At 43.1% G+C, this 17,201-nt stretch overlaps 1 protein-coding gene across 2 annotated transcripts in view; it reads left to right on the top strand.

The window, feature by feature from the left end:
• Positions 1 to 1,857: 1,857 nt before the first annotated feature.
• ST3GAL6 (ST3 beta-galactoside alpha-2,3-sialyltransferase 6) overlaps positions 1,858 to 17,201 on the top strand; it is a 47,215-nt gene continuing 31,871 nt past the window's right edge. Inside the window, exon 1 of one of the 2 annotated variants that reach the window (XM_081798073.1) lies at positions 1,858 to 2,152. Coding sequence is in view for 1 of the 2 variants with exons in the window: in XM_081798066.1 (XP_081654192.1) it covers positions 2,511 to 2,625 (115 nt within the window). In the remaining variant the exon portion in view is untranslated. Of the gene's footprint in view, positions 2,153 to 2,183; positions 2,626 to 17,201 lie in introns of those variants that run through there. The other variant, XM_081798066.1, reaches the window with a different exon arrangement.

The following is a 17,201-nucleotide window of genomic DNA, read 5'->3' as shown; positions in this document are numbered from 1 at the left end:
AGCAAACTTCATTTTTTCAGGTTTTAAAGCTTTGACACACGTTGGCTTAAGAACATGTAAAAGAACATGTAAACATGTTAAAGAACATGTAAAGTTTATTATTTCCTGTAACAATAGCAATATGTTCATCTCCACATGAAAGAAATGTAGGTATATCATTTGTAAACCAAAATTTGCTGGGAATATTTTCAGCAAATTTACTTTTTCCAAATGTAAACACAGCACCCGAACCGGGCACCACCTCCTCGGGTTCCCCCATGCCGAGGGCGGTGCGGGGAGCCTGTGCCTGAACCGGAAAGGTGGCAGAGGTGATTCGGTGGGGTCTCTGGCAGCGCCTCAGTCCCCACGCGGGCTGCGGAAGCCCCCCCCCCGGGGCCCCCATAGCGACACCCCAGACATCGGCTGCTACCGCGTCCCCTGAAGTCAACAAACCCCTGCTTAATTCTTTATCACCTTCGACAGGAATTCAAAATTTTTGCACAGTTGCGATCATGTGCCCATACAATAATGTATCCTGCATTTGAAAAAAAATAAATAAAATAATGTTACACAGCTCAAAAGTCCCTGCTCCACATAACTACATAGACATGAGCTCTCCTGGAAAAACTGATCTTGGTCTCAGGCACTTTCATTTGAATCACAGCTCCAATGTAGGCAGTATGACCTTGGGCACATTTCTTAACCTTCTGACTCTATGTCTTCATTTCTAGGATGAGATTCTTCTCGCTTGCAGGATGGATGGGAGGAACAGATATGATGCATAGGCGGCAACTGACTCACAGTGGGCAATGACTGGGAGGTAGTATTCTTATTTCCTCAGCTGATGGTTTTTGGCCAAGCACTGTGCCAAGAATTCTTTAGCTCATCATCTATTTAAATCCTAACAACCCCTGCAAATAGGTTGTATTATATCACTTTTACAGGTGACACGACAGAAGTACACGAGGTTAAGGCACTTGCTCAAGGTCACGAGGCATGCCAGTGGAATCTGAACTAGGTTAGGGTGAACAGTGCCTTTCTGGTCACTTCTATAAAGAAGCACAAATGCCACCTAAGAATAGCAGATGACCTCTCCCCTTAGCACATGACTTTGCAGATCCAAAAATACTAAGAAGGACCGAGTGGATGAGGTATAATACTGGTTTAATTCTGAAGATCATGACCAAGAGAAGGATAATAAGGAACTCAGGAGACACTAAAAAGAGCAAAACCATCTCAAGGAAAATTGACCTAGATGGGCAAATTTCCTAAACATCGTTCACTACTCTGATGTTTCAGGAGCCACCTTGAAAATTTCAAAACTTGTGTACGTTACTTCAAAGGCAATTTGTAGAAAAGGAAGGAGATAGGCATTTTCTGAACACTCTCAGTGTTTGGATTAGTAAAACCGGGAAAGTAACAAGTGCTGTCTCCTAGGGCTGTTGTTAAAATTAACACAAATACCAGCAGGTCCCTCACAGATGAAGGACTTTGTTTCAGAGCCAGGACACATTTCCGCTTTGAATTATATCCAAGTCTGTGGCTCCTCTCTCTGGGGTCATTTGACAGCACGTGATTGCGATGCTCAGGGTCCAAAGGCTGGAGCTATTAACTGAATGTTGCTAGACAATGAATTATTTCACAAACACTAAAATATAAAAAGTATTCAGAGCCATCCAAGTATGAGGACATTATTCATTTATGCTTTTCTCAAGAGAGCTACTTTTAACAAGAAAATGCACGTCCCACCTTCGTTCCTTCTCCCTAAAGTAATACCTCCTCCAAAAGACAAAAAGGACCAACACGTTTGTCCTTGAAAGGCGGAGCCCAGGAATTCTGGAGCTCTGAACACCCGCTCCCTTTCTGCGAGGGACCAAAACTCCTGCCTCACTTGGTGTCACAGGAGTCCCCGGTGCGCCAAGCAAATGTGTTTACTTCTGCTGCCCGCCAGCCCGGCGGGGAATGGGAGTACCCTGGCCGCGCCACACTTTCGCCCCTGCAGCTTTCCAAACAAACCGAGGCGGGATGGGAGTGTCTTCTTGGCTGTGGAACTCGATCCTCCTACCTTGTCCTGAAGCCACCCGCTGCTTTCCCCCGGCCCTCCCTTCGTGGTGATTTTCCTGTCCGGGACGCCCGGGAAGGGCGCGCGGCCGGTGTCCGCCCAGCCCGAAAGGTACGGGCTCGGCTGCTTTCCCGCCTCCCTGCTCCGGGGACGCGGAACCCCTAGTCTCCCTCTGCATTGCACCTTCCTTCGTGAACTTGGGGGCGGCCGTGGTCACCGCGCGTCTGGCGCCAGCAGCCGAGCAGGAGGAGCTTCCCCGCGGCTCCGAAGGCGCTCGGCGCAGTCGCCTGGGATCCGGACCCGGGCGTGGAGGGCAGCGCACGGCGTGGAGGGCAGCGCACGGCCCGGCGGGCGCCTTGGACTGCCGCGGCTTCCCCGCCGGGTCCGTGGAGAAGGAATCGTGCCCGCGGCGCCCCTGACCCCGGCCACCTTCCTCCGGTTTCCGCCGGCCTCGGGATTCGGCGGCCCGATGCGGCAGGCGCCGCAGCAGCCGGCTGGAGCGAGCGGCGGTGGGCGGAGAGCAGCGGGCCCCCAGCCGCCGAGCCCCGCACGCTTCTGCAGCCTGCGCTCCTGGGCCTTGGCCGGTAACTCACTCCCGCCGGCTTCCCTGCGGGTTGGCATTGCCCGGGTGAGGGAGACTAGGGATCGGGGAGACCGAATTCCCCACCCTGGTTGGGGCGGCCTGGGGTCTGTGCAGCCTCTGAGGCTGAGCGTCGCGGGTGGAAGGCACGCTGAACCGACAGCCCCCTCCGCGCACCCTCGCGTGAGCCCGCCCCCCGGTTGAGGGGCCGCGGGGCACCCGCCGCGGAGAGGAGCTGCGGGGCGCCCGGATCCCCAGGGCGGGAGGAGGGGCGCTGCGAGTCGAGACGACCTGCTTTGGGACCCGATTTTCTCTAATCTCGGGGGAGCTTGGGCACTCGCGTGCCGGCAAGGGTGAGGGCTCCTTGCTCACCGTTGTTTTGTAAAAAGGTCTATTCGCGAACGGGGGCTAGAGGTCTGGAAGGTTCTCGTCTTTTATCGTAGAAAAATTTCCAACAAACCCTCCTTCCCGCCACAGTAGAGCTAGACCTAACACAACAAGCACCGAGGCAGTTGAGGGGGGGAAGAGCGGTGGTGAGAAACTCGCAGGGTTTGGGCTGCCTTTAGTTTTCAAGATAACAAAGGAGCAACTTGTCATTTTGAGGCCCTTGCTCTAGGGTTCTCTGGAGAGCGCAGCCTCTTTCTTCTGTGCTGTTATTTTGGCTTAAAAGAGAATCTATAGACGATTTCTAGAAACTAAAAACAAACCCCAAACACCTTATAGGATCTTCAGTAGAAGGGGTAGGGAGAGAGGTGGGGGGGAGGTGCTCGCTACTAAAAGGTAATATTTAAAAACTGTATGTGGGAGAGGGGATGAGAATAACATCCGTGGATGCCATCAGAAACCACGTAAACCGCAGATTCTAAGCTCAAACAAGTCACATGCATCCGAGTACTATGCTTAGGTGGATAGTTAAGGGAACTGCAGGAAGGCCAGAAACTCCTTGCCCTCGTTGGCTCTTCTTCCCATTTTCACACTGAGGTTTAGGTTTCTGACGGCTGCCTATGCTCTGCTGGCCTGGATGTTTGACTTTCCGGTCTTCAGACTTCCTCTCCCAACTGCAGACGGTAACACTATCTTTTTATTTACACGGAGATGTTAAGTATTTGGGAAGATCTGCTCAGGCTGCCAGGTTATTTTCCTTTTGAAAGCAAGCTGATTTGACATTTGTAAATTGGTTTGTGTAACTTCCTTTTCTTCTCAGGAAGGATTGCTTTTCACACCCAGATATGCAAAAGAGACAGTCAGATTGTTTTGTAATCTGTTGCCGCTAAGGCCAGCTGCCTCAGAGACACTTTATTATTATTATTCTTTTAATTTGTTCATTTTAGAGAGAGAAAATGGGGGAAGGAGGGGACAGGCAAAGGGAGAAAAATCTTCAAGCAGACCCCCTGCTGAGCACAGAGCCCAACACCAGGCTCCATCTCTGGACCCTGAGATCATGACCTGAGCTGAAATCAAGAGTGGGACGCCTAAGCAACTGAACCACCCAGGCACCCTGACTCAGAGACACTTTAGATAATGGCAACTTTGGTTTATAAGGAGAAAACTTTTTCAGAAACTGATTGTATTACCCTGATCTGGCTTCCTGAGCCTTCCTTAATTGTTCATGTGGAGGAGGAGATCTTCATTCCTTGCTCAGTGGGGCTTCTTTCCTGGAGCGATATTTTTACCATAGTCCCTGAATGTCCCAGTCCCAGATTGTATGTCTCCTTATAAAGATGCAGTAAAATGAGACCACATTTCAGTAGATTTGTTGGAAATACTCAATTTGTTCTTATGCCCCAAATCCATAAAAATCTTTGAGGATCAGAAAGGAATAGATAGTAATTGGCAGAAGAATACCATTAAAAGACATACTGTTAAAACAAACAAACGTAAGTCTGTCCAGCTGTTGTCTTCTGTTGGAGATACTTCTGTGTTCCACATCATGTGGAATACTATAGGAGAGAGGTGAAATATGCCACATTTCCCATATGTCTCTGACAAACATCCTCTGCTAGCCATGCAGATTACCACTTGGCTTCTATCCAGGGTTGGGGGCCGGATAGCTATTTAATATACATTCCAGGTGATGCATATCAAGGCGGTAAGGAAAACACAAAACTCCTGTGGCACCCATTATGATCCCCAGTGTGTTCACATGTGTTATTTTATTAAATCTTCCCACCAACTGTGTGAGACAGGAATAATTAGCTCCATTTTATAGTTAAAAAAAACTAAGATTGTCCCAGCGTAAGTGACTTAGAATGGATCACATGAAAGTCTGCTTAACCTCTGCCTTACACCATCCCAGGAAACCTCCATAGCACACATTCCTCAAGGATTCTTCCATTCTTTGTGCATATGCTTCACCTTTGTCTTGCATACACTCAAGTTATATATCCTCTGATCTGAATATACTTTCTTAATTGCCCCTCAGTCTGGGCGTCTTGAACAGGGGGTCTGTATGCTTTGCCTTTCCTTCTGATAGCTTCCGACTTTCATCAGTTAGGTATCTTCTGTCTTCTCTGTATCTTTGATGTGCCATTTTGGTGTGCTGTGTCTGGCCAAATTCAGGAGGATATGTTATCTCCAAGGGATTGTGTTCCAAAAATTCTTTTCATTCTGAATGTATTTTTACTGAAGTTCCTATTCAACCTTCTTGCCTGGAAGAAGTCTTCCCAGGGGTACATCCCTACGCTCACAGTTTAAATGAACCTCTCCTGTTTATTCTAACTACATTGGATAAAATAGCACAGATCAGAATTTCCAGGTGAACCCTTTATGGGTTAAAAATAAAAATATATTTGTTATTAGACTGTATGTTAATTATGCTTCCATAAAAAATTATTTGATTTGGAGCAAGCTTGATGTATAGCATACAACGGATGCATTGGACACTACAGCGTGTCAGTAGGAAACTGTGTTTCTGGTTCTGTATTAGGATGTCAGAAGCACTGTTCCCTCATCTGGTGAGGTAGCAGGAGTTCTTTCCCCTGATGGTGACTCCCAGCACTGAATAAGCAGTAGGGTCTTAGACTTGATCAGGAACTTGGCTGTGATACAGTCAGGCTAAGAAGGGGTAAAATGCTGGGGATGAGTTTGAGGGTAAAAGAAAGTAAGGAGCAGGAGGACCTGAGTCTCTGTTCCATGCTCATATTTCCTCTTCTTGGAGACTTTTTGTCATCTGGGGGTGGGGGTGGTGGCCAGCTTACCATTTACTGTCAGCCTTCTGCATCGACCAGGGAGGGGCTTTCCTTTTCTTGGGCCACTGGGAAAGAGAGGAAGGAAAGCACCCAGCCCTTGGGAATTTTTTTTTTTTTTTTTATTTTTAATCACAAACACTGAAAAGCTGGGTAAAAAGATGCTCTTCCCCATTCTCTCTTTTTGCCCTTATACCTAAGACACAGTGTGCTTAGTAGCATGTAATGCTGGTCTTTGAAGGATTCTTTAAACCTAGACCTACTTTTATCTGGTTGGGAATGGAAAAGTCTGTAGATGAGGAGAATGACTCTGAGCATCACTTCCCTTATTTATAAACTCAGCATAATGGCCACATCACATTATTGCAATAAAAGAAAACATATAAATGGGTCAGTGTAGTTTCTGCCAAATATCATTTAATCTGTATTACTTGCCATTATTATTGTTATAACTCTATGATGATAGCTATTATTATAACTCTGTCCTCCCTCAAATCATTAAAAATTAACTTTCTCCAGAAAAACTTCCTGCTTGACATCATGAAGCTCTAATTTTCCCTTAAGTCTGTTTCATCTTAGCACCGGGCTTCACTTTGGACTTTATTAATGTGCTCGTGTTGTTGTATTTCTTTATTCTTCGGTGAACAGGAACAAATGTTTGGGCACCTGTGATGTGCCAGGTGCTGTGCTATTTATTATATAGGGATCTGGGTCATATGGAGAAATGCAGTATGTGTGTGTGTGTGTGCACACGCACGTGCCCCCGCATGCATGGATGTGCAGGCATATGGGCTTTGGGTGGAATTGGGGATGAAAGTCTGTTGGTTGAATAGCACCAGGAGTTTTTCACAATAAACTAGGGTTAAGAAGTAAAAACTGCTCTATTCGGATGCTCACTAAAAATCTTAACATCTTTTAGCCTGAATTTTTTTAAGATGATTTAAAAAGTATAGTTGGCCTTATTCTTGAAACAGCTTTACATATTATTTCTTTCTTAGACTCTCCTCTATCCTCATCCAAATGCAGAGTGAAGGTAGAAAGTGAAGTCCTCCTTGAAGAGCAGAATACAGAAGATGATTCTGAGCTGTGGCGGGGCTGGGGGGGTGGGGGGAGGAAGGTCTGGAAGGTGAGGAGAACATTCCAGAAAGTGCAAACAGCATGGTCAAAGGTGCTGAAGCATGAAACAGTGTTGAGAATGACTAAGAACTGTGCAAAGGTTAGTGCTTTTAGACTATAATGTTCAGAGTCAAGTATTTTAGGAGATGCCACGGGAGAGAACATAATAGGCAGCTCAGTCAGACTCAGAGGCATATGGCCTATGATGGTTACATCTCCCTAAGGGGTTATGTACTTGGGGAATGAAGGTCTATATGGACACTTTATAATAGGCAAATTCTTCACATGGCTTCTAACATTGGACTTGAATTTTACATGTGGCATGGAATACATCTCTTCCATTTGCTGCTTTCATGAGAAAATGATGAAAACATTAGTAATGGTGATGTATGATTGATGTTAGAGCTCTCATTTTTAATAACCCAAGTATTTCAAACATAGAAATATTAAATGTCATTCGAGACTTCTGAATCATGGGATTCTATCTGCAATTTGAGAATAGGGATGGGCTTCAGTGGGACAGAGACATCCAGGAAGAACAGTCAACAGGATCCCTACAAATTCATAGCCTTGAAACTTTTGGTACCTCCTTAATACATTTTACACAATAGAAAGCCAAGTGCTTCTGTTCATAGCTTCATTTTCTATAATTATATGCTATGTTTTTACTCCAAAAATAGGTTTTCTGCTAAGTCTGAGTGGTGTCCAGTATTTTAACTCTGTCCTTTGGTGTTGATTTCTCTTGCTTGGAGATTAAGCAATTGGACCCAGAACACCCTAACCACAAGGGTTTAAAATTCCCAGAGAAGAATGAGATGTGGAAGAAAAAACACTGGAACTTACTTGAACTGTAATTAGCCTGAAAATGGAATGTGTGGGAGAGGTCTGCAAGGAGGGTAGGAAAACAGAGGGCCAAACACAAAGTGCCCTAGCATTTTTCCAGCACTGTTGAGGGGAGAATGTATCCTTATGACTTACAATGGGTCTCTGCTTATCAAACATAATTTTTAATTATCACCCATATATAGAAGTTGCCAATCTGCCAGTTCAAATATATGTATTCCTTGGCCTTCACATTTTTCTCATCTTAAGTAAATTACTTGAGCATTTCTTGTTACATACCTGCTCCTAGGAGTTGAACATCTCAGGTAAACTGGCCACTCAAGCGGCTCATGCTTGGGTTGTGGCTTCTCCCAGACAGTGCCCCTCTCTGAGGTTCTCCTTAGGTTGCTCAGACCTCTATTTCTTGGACAGCTCCAATTTCTCTAGTTTTTTTTTTAAGTTTCCATGGAAATATATTGGACATGCAGAGGAGTACAAAACCATACAAGTGTAGATTGCTACATTTCTTCCCAGTGAGCCCACCCACGTAACCTGCCGAAGAGCTAGCGCATTGCCTGGCCTCCAGGAGTGCCCCGTGGGCTCCCCCTGTCACCACTTCCCTCCTTACACGTAACCACTGTTCTGACTGTCACCGTCATATGGTAATTTTTTTTCTGTTTCTCTTTAATTTGAATTAACATCCAGGTATTCTAAATAGCTCTAGAGCATCAGAGTCCTTCTGGTTGAGGGTGAGGACTGGGCATTTCAGGAAGAGTGTTCTAGGTTGAATTGTGGCCCTCAAAAAAGACATGTTGAAGTCCTAAATCCCAGTACCTGAGGTTTGTGACCTTATTTGGAAAAAGGGTCATTTCAGATGCAGTTAGTTAAGATGAGGTCATGCTGGAGAAGGATAGGCAACTCGTCCAGTATGACTGGTGTCCTTGTAAGAAGCATCCATGTGAAGACAGAGACACAGGGATAACACCACGTGAAGATGGTGGATTGGAGTGATGCATCTATAACCTAAGGAGTGCCAAGGAGTGTGAGCAACCCCCAGAAGCTAGAAAGAAGCAAGGAAGGATTCTCCCCTACAGGTTTTAGAGGGAGCACGGCCCTGCTGACACCTTGATGTTGGACTTCTAGCCTCCAGAACTATGAGACAATAAACTTCTGTTGTCAGAAGCCACCCTATTTGTGGTACTTTGTGCTTGCAGCCCTGGGAAATGAATATAGAGGGTCTGCAGTGGGCCTGGTGCCCTGACCCCTCCTCCCGGAGTGCACCTGGCCCTTGGTACAGGAATTACCCTAGCTACACCCCGTCCAAGCTGCTCCTGTGTGAACTGGCTCACGGAGTGCTCTGTCTTGCTCCTGGTTGCTCCGCATCCATGATGTGCCCCATAGAAGGACAGAGGTTTCATTACCATTATATGGCTTTTTCTTTATTTCTTCACTAGTGCTTTCAAACAGAGTCAATTTGGTTTCCTGACATACCCCAGACCAAAGCCCTGCACATCAGCCCTCTGTGCCTTCCCATCATTGCCTATTGGGTCTTTGCTGAGTTGTTCTTACCCATCCTACCGCACCCAGACTGGGGCCACATCCTCCATCCAGTTTTCCCCAATTCTTCTGGTCCAGATCATCTTTGATAGGAAGAAAAAAACCCAGACTTTATTCTTTAAGTGAAATCTCTATTTTCAAACAGTATGGCATGCTATAAATAAAGGTTTCATTTTGCTGACCTTAGGTATATCAAAGACCAGTTCTCATTTGAGAAAATAAAAAAGGTCTCAGATCAAAAAGCTGTCCAACAGTTAGGCTTTGGTAAGTAGTAAGGAAGTATGCAGAGCATATTGGATGACAGAGTACTTTCTTTAGCAAAGGATTAGTTTTAGCTTGCCTTACAACTTATCTATTTTTTGTTCCAGGCTGAGTTTCTGGTGTTAGGCAACCACAAGGACCGTACTGTTGGGAGGTCCCCAGGGTGACTCCACGGACTTGGGCCACTTCCTGTGCTCCTCTTTTGTGCCCTTGCTTTGGGACCCAGGGAGTCGCTGGTGGCTTTTGACATGAATGCTCCTAGCACAGACTCTTCCCCTTAGCCTCATATGTCTGTAGCATATACGCCTTCCGTTCTGTCCAGAAGTCATTACTCACTGCTGCCAGCTCTGGGGAGTCTTCAGGACATTTAAAAAAGTCACCAGACGTGGTGGGGGTAAGTTTCAAAAGTCGAAGTGATCCTACTTTTGGTTCCTGGTCTATTTGTGGTGCCTTATTCTCACGCTGAGTCTCAACTTCTTGTCCGTACTGTTTATACTATTTGTTTCTATTTCTGTTTTGCACTTTGAGGTGGAATACAAAAAAAAAAAAAAGGCATAAGTTTGGAGCTAATCGTGTATTCTGTACAATACACACATTATGCATTGAAAACTAATAAAATGTGCACTTTGTAGGTAAGAGGTTAGAATGAGGCAGAAGGTTGTTTGGTATGTTTGTCTGTGTTTAAATGTGTCAATGTATGGACTTGCTTTCTTGGCTCAGATACCCCTTACACTCTGAGAGCTCGTGCCATGGGATATCTGGGTAATAAATATCTGATGGGTGGACAGATGGATGAGTGGATGATGAAGCTGCTCCCTCTTGGCCGGTTATGTTATTGAACTGCTGGTAGGATAAATTTCAGTTGGGTTCAGGGCTACCCCGGAAGCCTGGAAGGGTTTTCCTAAGCTCAGGAGGATTTCTTGGGCTGGAGTCCAGGGATCTAGAAGTGATATCTCCTTGGCTTGCCTAGGGAACATGCTAAAACATTTGGCTTGTTGTGTGAAAATGGGGCCACACAGTCTGACTCCATTGGGACCCCCAAAGTGATAGAGTTACTTCTTTCATTGGAAACCCAGATTTCTTTTTCTATTTACCTATGTGGGGATGGTGTACACTTCTTTGGAAATCTGCTAGGAGACTTTACTTCCCTTTCCTTCTGAAGACAAATGCCCTTCTTCATATTCCCTTTTGCATTTTCTGGACAAAGTTATGTTATAGTGTGAAGAATGCAGCCATTAGTAAACAGTTATCCATATTTTAAAACATCTGCCTTTTGAGGCTTTCCCAGAAATCTTCTTTATAGAAAACAGTGTTAAAAGTATAGGAATCCCATAGATGGGTCTTCACGGATTTGTAGAGTTGATTTCAGTTTACACGTTTTAATAAAACTTGCTACAGTGTCCTTGAGTTAAAAAGTTCCGTTAATGTAAATTGATGATTGTTCTTAGTCACACTGTTTATATAGGTCTAACAACTTTAAGATAATTTTATTGCTTTTTTTAATTGCTCTATCAAACATTGACTCTGCCACATAGTAGGCACTTGCCATTCTAAAGAAAAATTTGGTTATCTTTCTGTGTGGTTGTGTCTTGGATTATCTTCTGACCAAAGCACAGAACAAAGCATTCCAGAGAAATGTTTGTTTTGTTTATCTGCTTGCTCAAATGCTCTGATTTTTCTGCCAAGTGTGGAGTATGGTGTGCCCAGAAAGAGAAAGTGGTTGTAAGATACAGACTATTTTCTGCACCTACTTTCTCTTCAGTATGTTTTGTTTTCAACAGGATTAGTATAGATTCAACTTAACTAGAAATTTACTTTCTCATTTAAAATACTGTTAACTTCCCCTTTTCAAAGAGTCATAGTATTTTAATTATCTAGGTATTTCTCTATGATTTGAATTATCAAAGATTTATTTCTTTAGAGAAAAACCCTATTTAAAATGGAAATTTCAATGTTATTGTATTTTTTTAAGGTTTTATTTATTTATTTGAGAGAGAGAGAGAATGAGCAGTGGGGCGGGGCAGAGAGAGAGAGAGAGAGAAGCAGGCTCCCTGCTGAGCAGGAAGCCCAATGCAGGGCTCCATCCCAGGACCCTGCCATCATGACCTGAGCCGAGGGTAGACGCTTAACCAACTGAGCCACCCAGGCGCCCCAGAAATTTCAATTTTAAAGTATTTCTAGCAATGTGTAAGATTCACTGTCTCAGTAAAGTACTTTATCTGGAAAAAAAAAAAAAAGAGATTTGGCTCCAAAATGGCATTTAGATAAGCAATCCTCTGAAAGCAACCTAAATGTCTGCTAGTAGGGAATGGGTAACTTTGTGATATATTTGGTCAATAGACTATTCTACAGAACTTGAAAAGAATGAGCCAGACCTTTCTGCATCGAAGCAATATGGATGGAACTCAAAACCTAAAGTGTAGAGTGAAAAACACAAATTTCAGAATATTATGTATTTGTTATGTAAATGTTAAACATTACTTAGAATGATATCATATACCATATAATGTTTATGAATGTGTGTGCATGCATACGTATGCCTGTGAATAAAAAGTGGACTGGCTCTCTATCAAATTCATGATAGTGGTTGACCCTGGGAGAAGAGGAATAGGGATAGGGAGGGGAACATAAATGTGTATTTAAAAAAAAAATCCCTGAGAAGATATGGTTATCTTGGTTAATGGGCTCACAGGCATTTGTTATATTAACATATGGACTTCTATGAATATTTTTGTAATAAAAAAATTCTGGGGGCACCTGGGTGGCTCAGTTGTTAAGCGTCTGCCTTCGGCTCAGGTCATGATCCCAGGGCCCTGGGATCGAGTCCCGCATCGGGCTCCTGGCTCCGCTGGAAGCCTGCTTCTCCCTCTCCCACTCCCCCTGCTTGTGTTCCTGCTCTCGCTATCTCTCTCTCTGTCAAATAAATAAATAAAATCTTAAAAAAAAAAAAATTCCGTTTAATATTTCCTAACTAAATAGGTTCCAACCAGGAACTGTATATTTATCAAGACTCTGGGAATGAGACTGAAGCTATTCTAATACATCTCTATTTCATGATGCCATTCTGTGGAAAATGAAAGTTGACGGAATGAATCTTGAACGTGAGGAAAGCTCCACGTTCACCTGCTCCTGGGAAGTTCTTGTGGCTTACAGTCCAGAATAAGGACCCGGGCAGCAGACTGCCTAGACCAAACCCTGGCTTGCCACCTTCCAGCTTTGCGACCTTGGACAAGTTGACCTCTCTAAGCTTTTTTGTGTCCTTAGCTGTAGAATTCGAGTAACACTGCCTGGGTCCAGTGCTGGGGAGGACTGTGAGTTCATGCGTACAGTAGGCATGCTGCCGAGATGAGCTATTACTGTTTTCAGCTTTACTCCTATCAGCAGCCTCAGTTCTTCTGTGTATAGTTTCCATTCTCACCTCAGAATCTTTGCAAATGCTCTTTCCTCTGCCCAGAATGTCTCTCATTTTCACCCTCTCTCATCTGGTTAACACTTCAGTGGAGTTCTCTGAGAATTCTCCCGAGATTCTTCAGAGAAGCTCTCTCTCCTTCCGGACCTGGGTCAGTATCTAGCCATACCTCAGTTGTAATTTAAATAATTACCTGTGGGGTGGGGGGAGGGGGTAACAGGGTGATGGGTATTGAGGAGGGCACGTGCTGTGATGAGCACTGGGTGTTATACTTAACTGATGAATCGTTGAACACTGCATCAAGGACTAATTATGTACTACACAGTGGCTAACTGAACATAATAATAAAAAAATAATTAAAAATAAATAAATAATTACTTATGAACTGCTTGCTAATATCTGCCTCTCTCCTGTTTGGTAATCTGTTTTTTTTCCTTCACGATCTTTAGTGCCTAGAACAATGTCTGGTATAGAGTTGGCAGTGAGAAATTATTTACTGATTAAATCAACAGTTATTGTAGATGGTGGAAACTTTCACAATTAATTTTATCAGGAAATAAATTTGAATCACTTTGCCAAAAGGATTAACCTACTAGTATTAGAAAGCAAATCTAGGATTATATGCTTTCATAAAAAAATACTTATCACATGTATTGGTTTACTTGTAATAATATTATAAAGTACCCCAAATTAAGATTTGCATCATATTTGTAATTTGGCTCTAGAGAATCATCTGATGGATAGTAATAAAAGTATCACCACATATTTTCATGTGCTGTGGAAAGCAGAAAAATTTCCAATACTTTAACCTTAAGATTTTATGTAGGTTCATCTGATGGCTTACCCTCACGTTAACTCACATTTTTCTTTTAAAAATAGCAAAAGAGGAATTAACAGGTGATACTTCCCAAGGAGCAGAATAAGCTAGGTTCATTCAGAATTAACTGACAAGTAAATAAGCAGTTTGAAGAAAAAGGGCTTTTGTCAATCGGATGGAATGCTACTTACAACTTCTAAGCAAACTGAAACAGCCAACTCTGACTTTCAGAGTCAGAAGAAAGGCAGGAAACTGGTTCCCTCTTAGTTGTTGGCTTATTTACTCTGGGAGAGAAACATAAGAAGGCTTTTAAATTTAAGGAAGATATACCTTAAAGTGTGAAGATAAGTGTTCAGGTATTGGCACATATCTCCAGGAAAGACATCACATAGGATTTTGAACTGATTAAAGTCCAGGTTTTTTAGATAGGGGAGCAGAGCCAGAAACAGGGACTTTTAAAACATTGAAGGAATTTTTATGACTCTGATGGATGGTAGGGAGGTGAAATTTCAGGGCTAGGTAAATAATGCAAAGCCCTCCATTGAAAAAGAAGACCACAAATTGTAGCCTTGGGAGACTTACCCCCTCCCCACCTCTGGAGACACACGATTTTATGCCACAGATCACTGGGAAAAAATTATAGCCATATTTTCTTTCATTCTACATCTCTGTTAACTGTTGTATAGTGAAATCATAAGTAACTGCATTTTTTAATGCTGAGTGCATATTTACAATGTAGTTACTTGTTTTTAAATATTTGCCAAGCTTGGAGTATGAGCATCATTTTTTTAATGGAAGTGAAACATCTCTTCTTTAGAATTGTGCAAAATAAATTATTGTTCAAAAGTATGGTGGGGGCAGGTACTGCAAGATACCAGGATACAAACTTTCTTTGAATTTTGAATGTGTGGACTCACGAAATCCTGCTAATTACCACTTACCCAATTTATTAGTCATCTGCCCCCAAATCCAGGTGGGAGAGAACTTTTGAAGTCATATGGTTGGAAGACTATGCACTTTGGGGAAATACTGGTTTAAATCACATTCTAAGGCTTATAGTCGTGTTACATCCTTGGCACTCTTGACTCACAGCCTTGGCATTACCAGGCAGCTTGCTAGAAATGCAGATTCTCAGGCCCCACCCCAGACCTACTGAATCAGAATCTACAGTTGAACAAGATGCTCGGGTGATGCCAATGGACATTTAAGTTTGTTAAGCACTACTGTCCAAAGCCTCCCAAGTGGTTTTTAGAACAGTGTCTTTAGTAACAAGTGACTCATCCAATAATGCAACCTGTATTATCTTTCCTGTATTATCTTTAGGCAACCCAAATAATAGCAAGTTCTCTCTTACTGACTCAAACCTAACTCCTTGAATATTGTGTTTACTGGTTTTGGCTTAACCCCCCTCCTTTTCCCCTTAGCCCACTAAGCCTTCAGAACCAGGCTAATGCCGCTTCATGAGTCGTTCAAACATGAGAATGGGCGATCTTGTTTCCTGTCTTGATTTAAGTTTCTCCAGGTGTAACTAAGTTCCCATCCCCCAGCTGTTCCTGATATGATACTGTTTGGGGTTTTTTTTTTTACCAAGTATTCGGATAATTTTAAAGGACGCTTCCAACTTCAAAATTGTGATTTCTCCTTTACTTTCAGCTGGTAATAAGTACTAGTGGGCAGAAGATGATAGAAACCCAGGAGTTGCACTTTCTTTGCATTTAGGGAGAATGATTCTAAGGCACAAATGTATAATTACCCATAAGGTCCTTAGGCTCAAAATTCTGCTTCACAATGGAGACTTCCATTATAATAATAGCTACTAGAGAGCACCACTTTGCCTTTCTTCTTATTTCTAAATGCATCAACTACTTGGCATTTCAAAAGTGGAAATAAGCATTTTTTGGTGTCTCTATAAATTTTCAGTTTCAAAGAAAAAAATTCCCTGTAATCCACAACTTAGCACATTAGTGGATTTCATCTTATACATAGAAATACATCTTATACATAGAAATAATTTTCGTGTTCTCAGCTTTTAAAATTTTTCCTTCTTGGTGGATTCTAAATATTTTTCATGTTATTAAATGATTTTCATAATAGTTAAGCACAAGTATTTCCTTGTCGTAGGACATCAGAGTTCATAGTGACTTCTTAAAGTATTTGCCATATTTTTGTTGGTTTGGTTTTTTGATATTTGTTTCCCAAGAATTTTTTTTTATTTATTTTATTTTATTTTTTTTAAGATTTTATTTATTTATTTGACAGAGAGAGAGAGACCAAGTAGGCAGAGAGGCAGCCAGAGGGAGAGGGAGAAGCAGGCTCCCCGAGGAGCAGGGAGCCCCATGCGGGGCTCGATCCCAGGACCCTGGGATCATGACCTGAGCTGAAGGCAGCCGCTTAACCAGCTGAGCCACCCAGGCGCCCCAAGAGTTTTTTTTAAATAACATTTTCTACTAGCACAAGTGCAGAGTGTGCAGTTTTTGTTTTGTTTGTTTTTGTAGCAGGGTTAGTCTTGTGTAAGAAGAGCTGTAGCAAGAGCAGTTTGGGATTTTTAAAAAAATTTTTATTTATTTATTTATTTATTATTTTGAGAAAGTAGCCCACAGCACATTCTTAAACTAGTTGTTCTTGTAATTTCTCCATGCTTCCTTTCCCCTCACTTTCTCCTAGATATTTTCATTCTTCTTGACCTCCTCCTCATTCTCCTGTCTCCTTTCCCTTCTTCCTTGGAGGGTTTTCAGAGCGACAGTTTCCTTTCTCACCTCTGCATTTAACAATAATGCTGTGTGTATGTGTGTTGAGAGAAGCTGAAAAATAAGACAGATGGTTCTTTCATGGCCAGGTTGTTTTGGACTAATTGAGCTGGATTTTTTTTTTTTCCCAAGGACCTGAGCTGGATCCGGTGGATAACCAGTCATGAGCTCTAGTAACGTAATATACGCTGCTGGTTTTGTTCTTGGATTTTTGTTTTGTTTTTGGTAATTTCATCACCCTGTCAAGCATTTTCGGAGGGGTCAGAAGTGAGTTTACTAAGACGATGTATTCATTAAACATTTTTTAATGGCTTAAAGTTTTTCTTGGGCAGTGAAGCCCATTCTTTTTTTTTTTTTTTTTTAAAGACAGCCAGAGAGGGAACACAAGCAGGGGGAGTGGGAGAGGGAGAAGCAGGCTTCCCGCGGAGCAGGGAGCCCGATGCGGGGCTCGATCCCAGGACCCTGGGATCATGACCTGAGCCGAAGGCAGACGCTTAACGACTGAGCCACCCAGGCGCCCCGTGAAGCCCATTCTTAATGAGCATGCTATCTTTGTGTTTTCTTGCAGCACTTGCAAGTGAAGAAGCAGCCCAACCCTTTGTCTTGGCTTATTTCTAGTGGACAGGCTCCGACAATTTAGCGGACAGGCTCCCGGGCCTCTGGGAC

This window comes from Leptonychotes weddellii, chromosome 1 (assembly GCF_054177405.1).
Source record: "Leptonychotes weddellii isolate Sample4059 chromosome 1, ASM5417740v2, whole genome shotgun sequence".
NCBI classification, from domain to species: domain Eukaryota; kingdom Metazoa; phylum Chordata; class Mammalia; order Carnivora; family Phocidae; genus Leptonychotes; species Leptonychotes weddellii.
The sequence above is the reverse complement of the archived record's forward strand: the minus strand, read 5'-3'. Positions and strand labels throughout refer to the sequence as shown.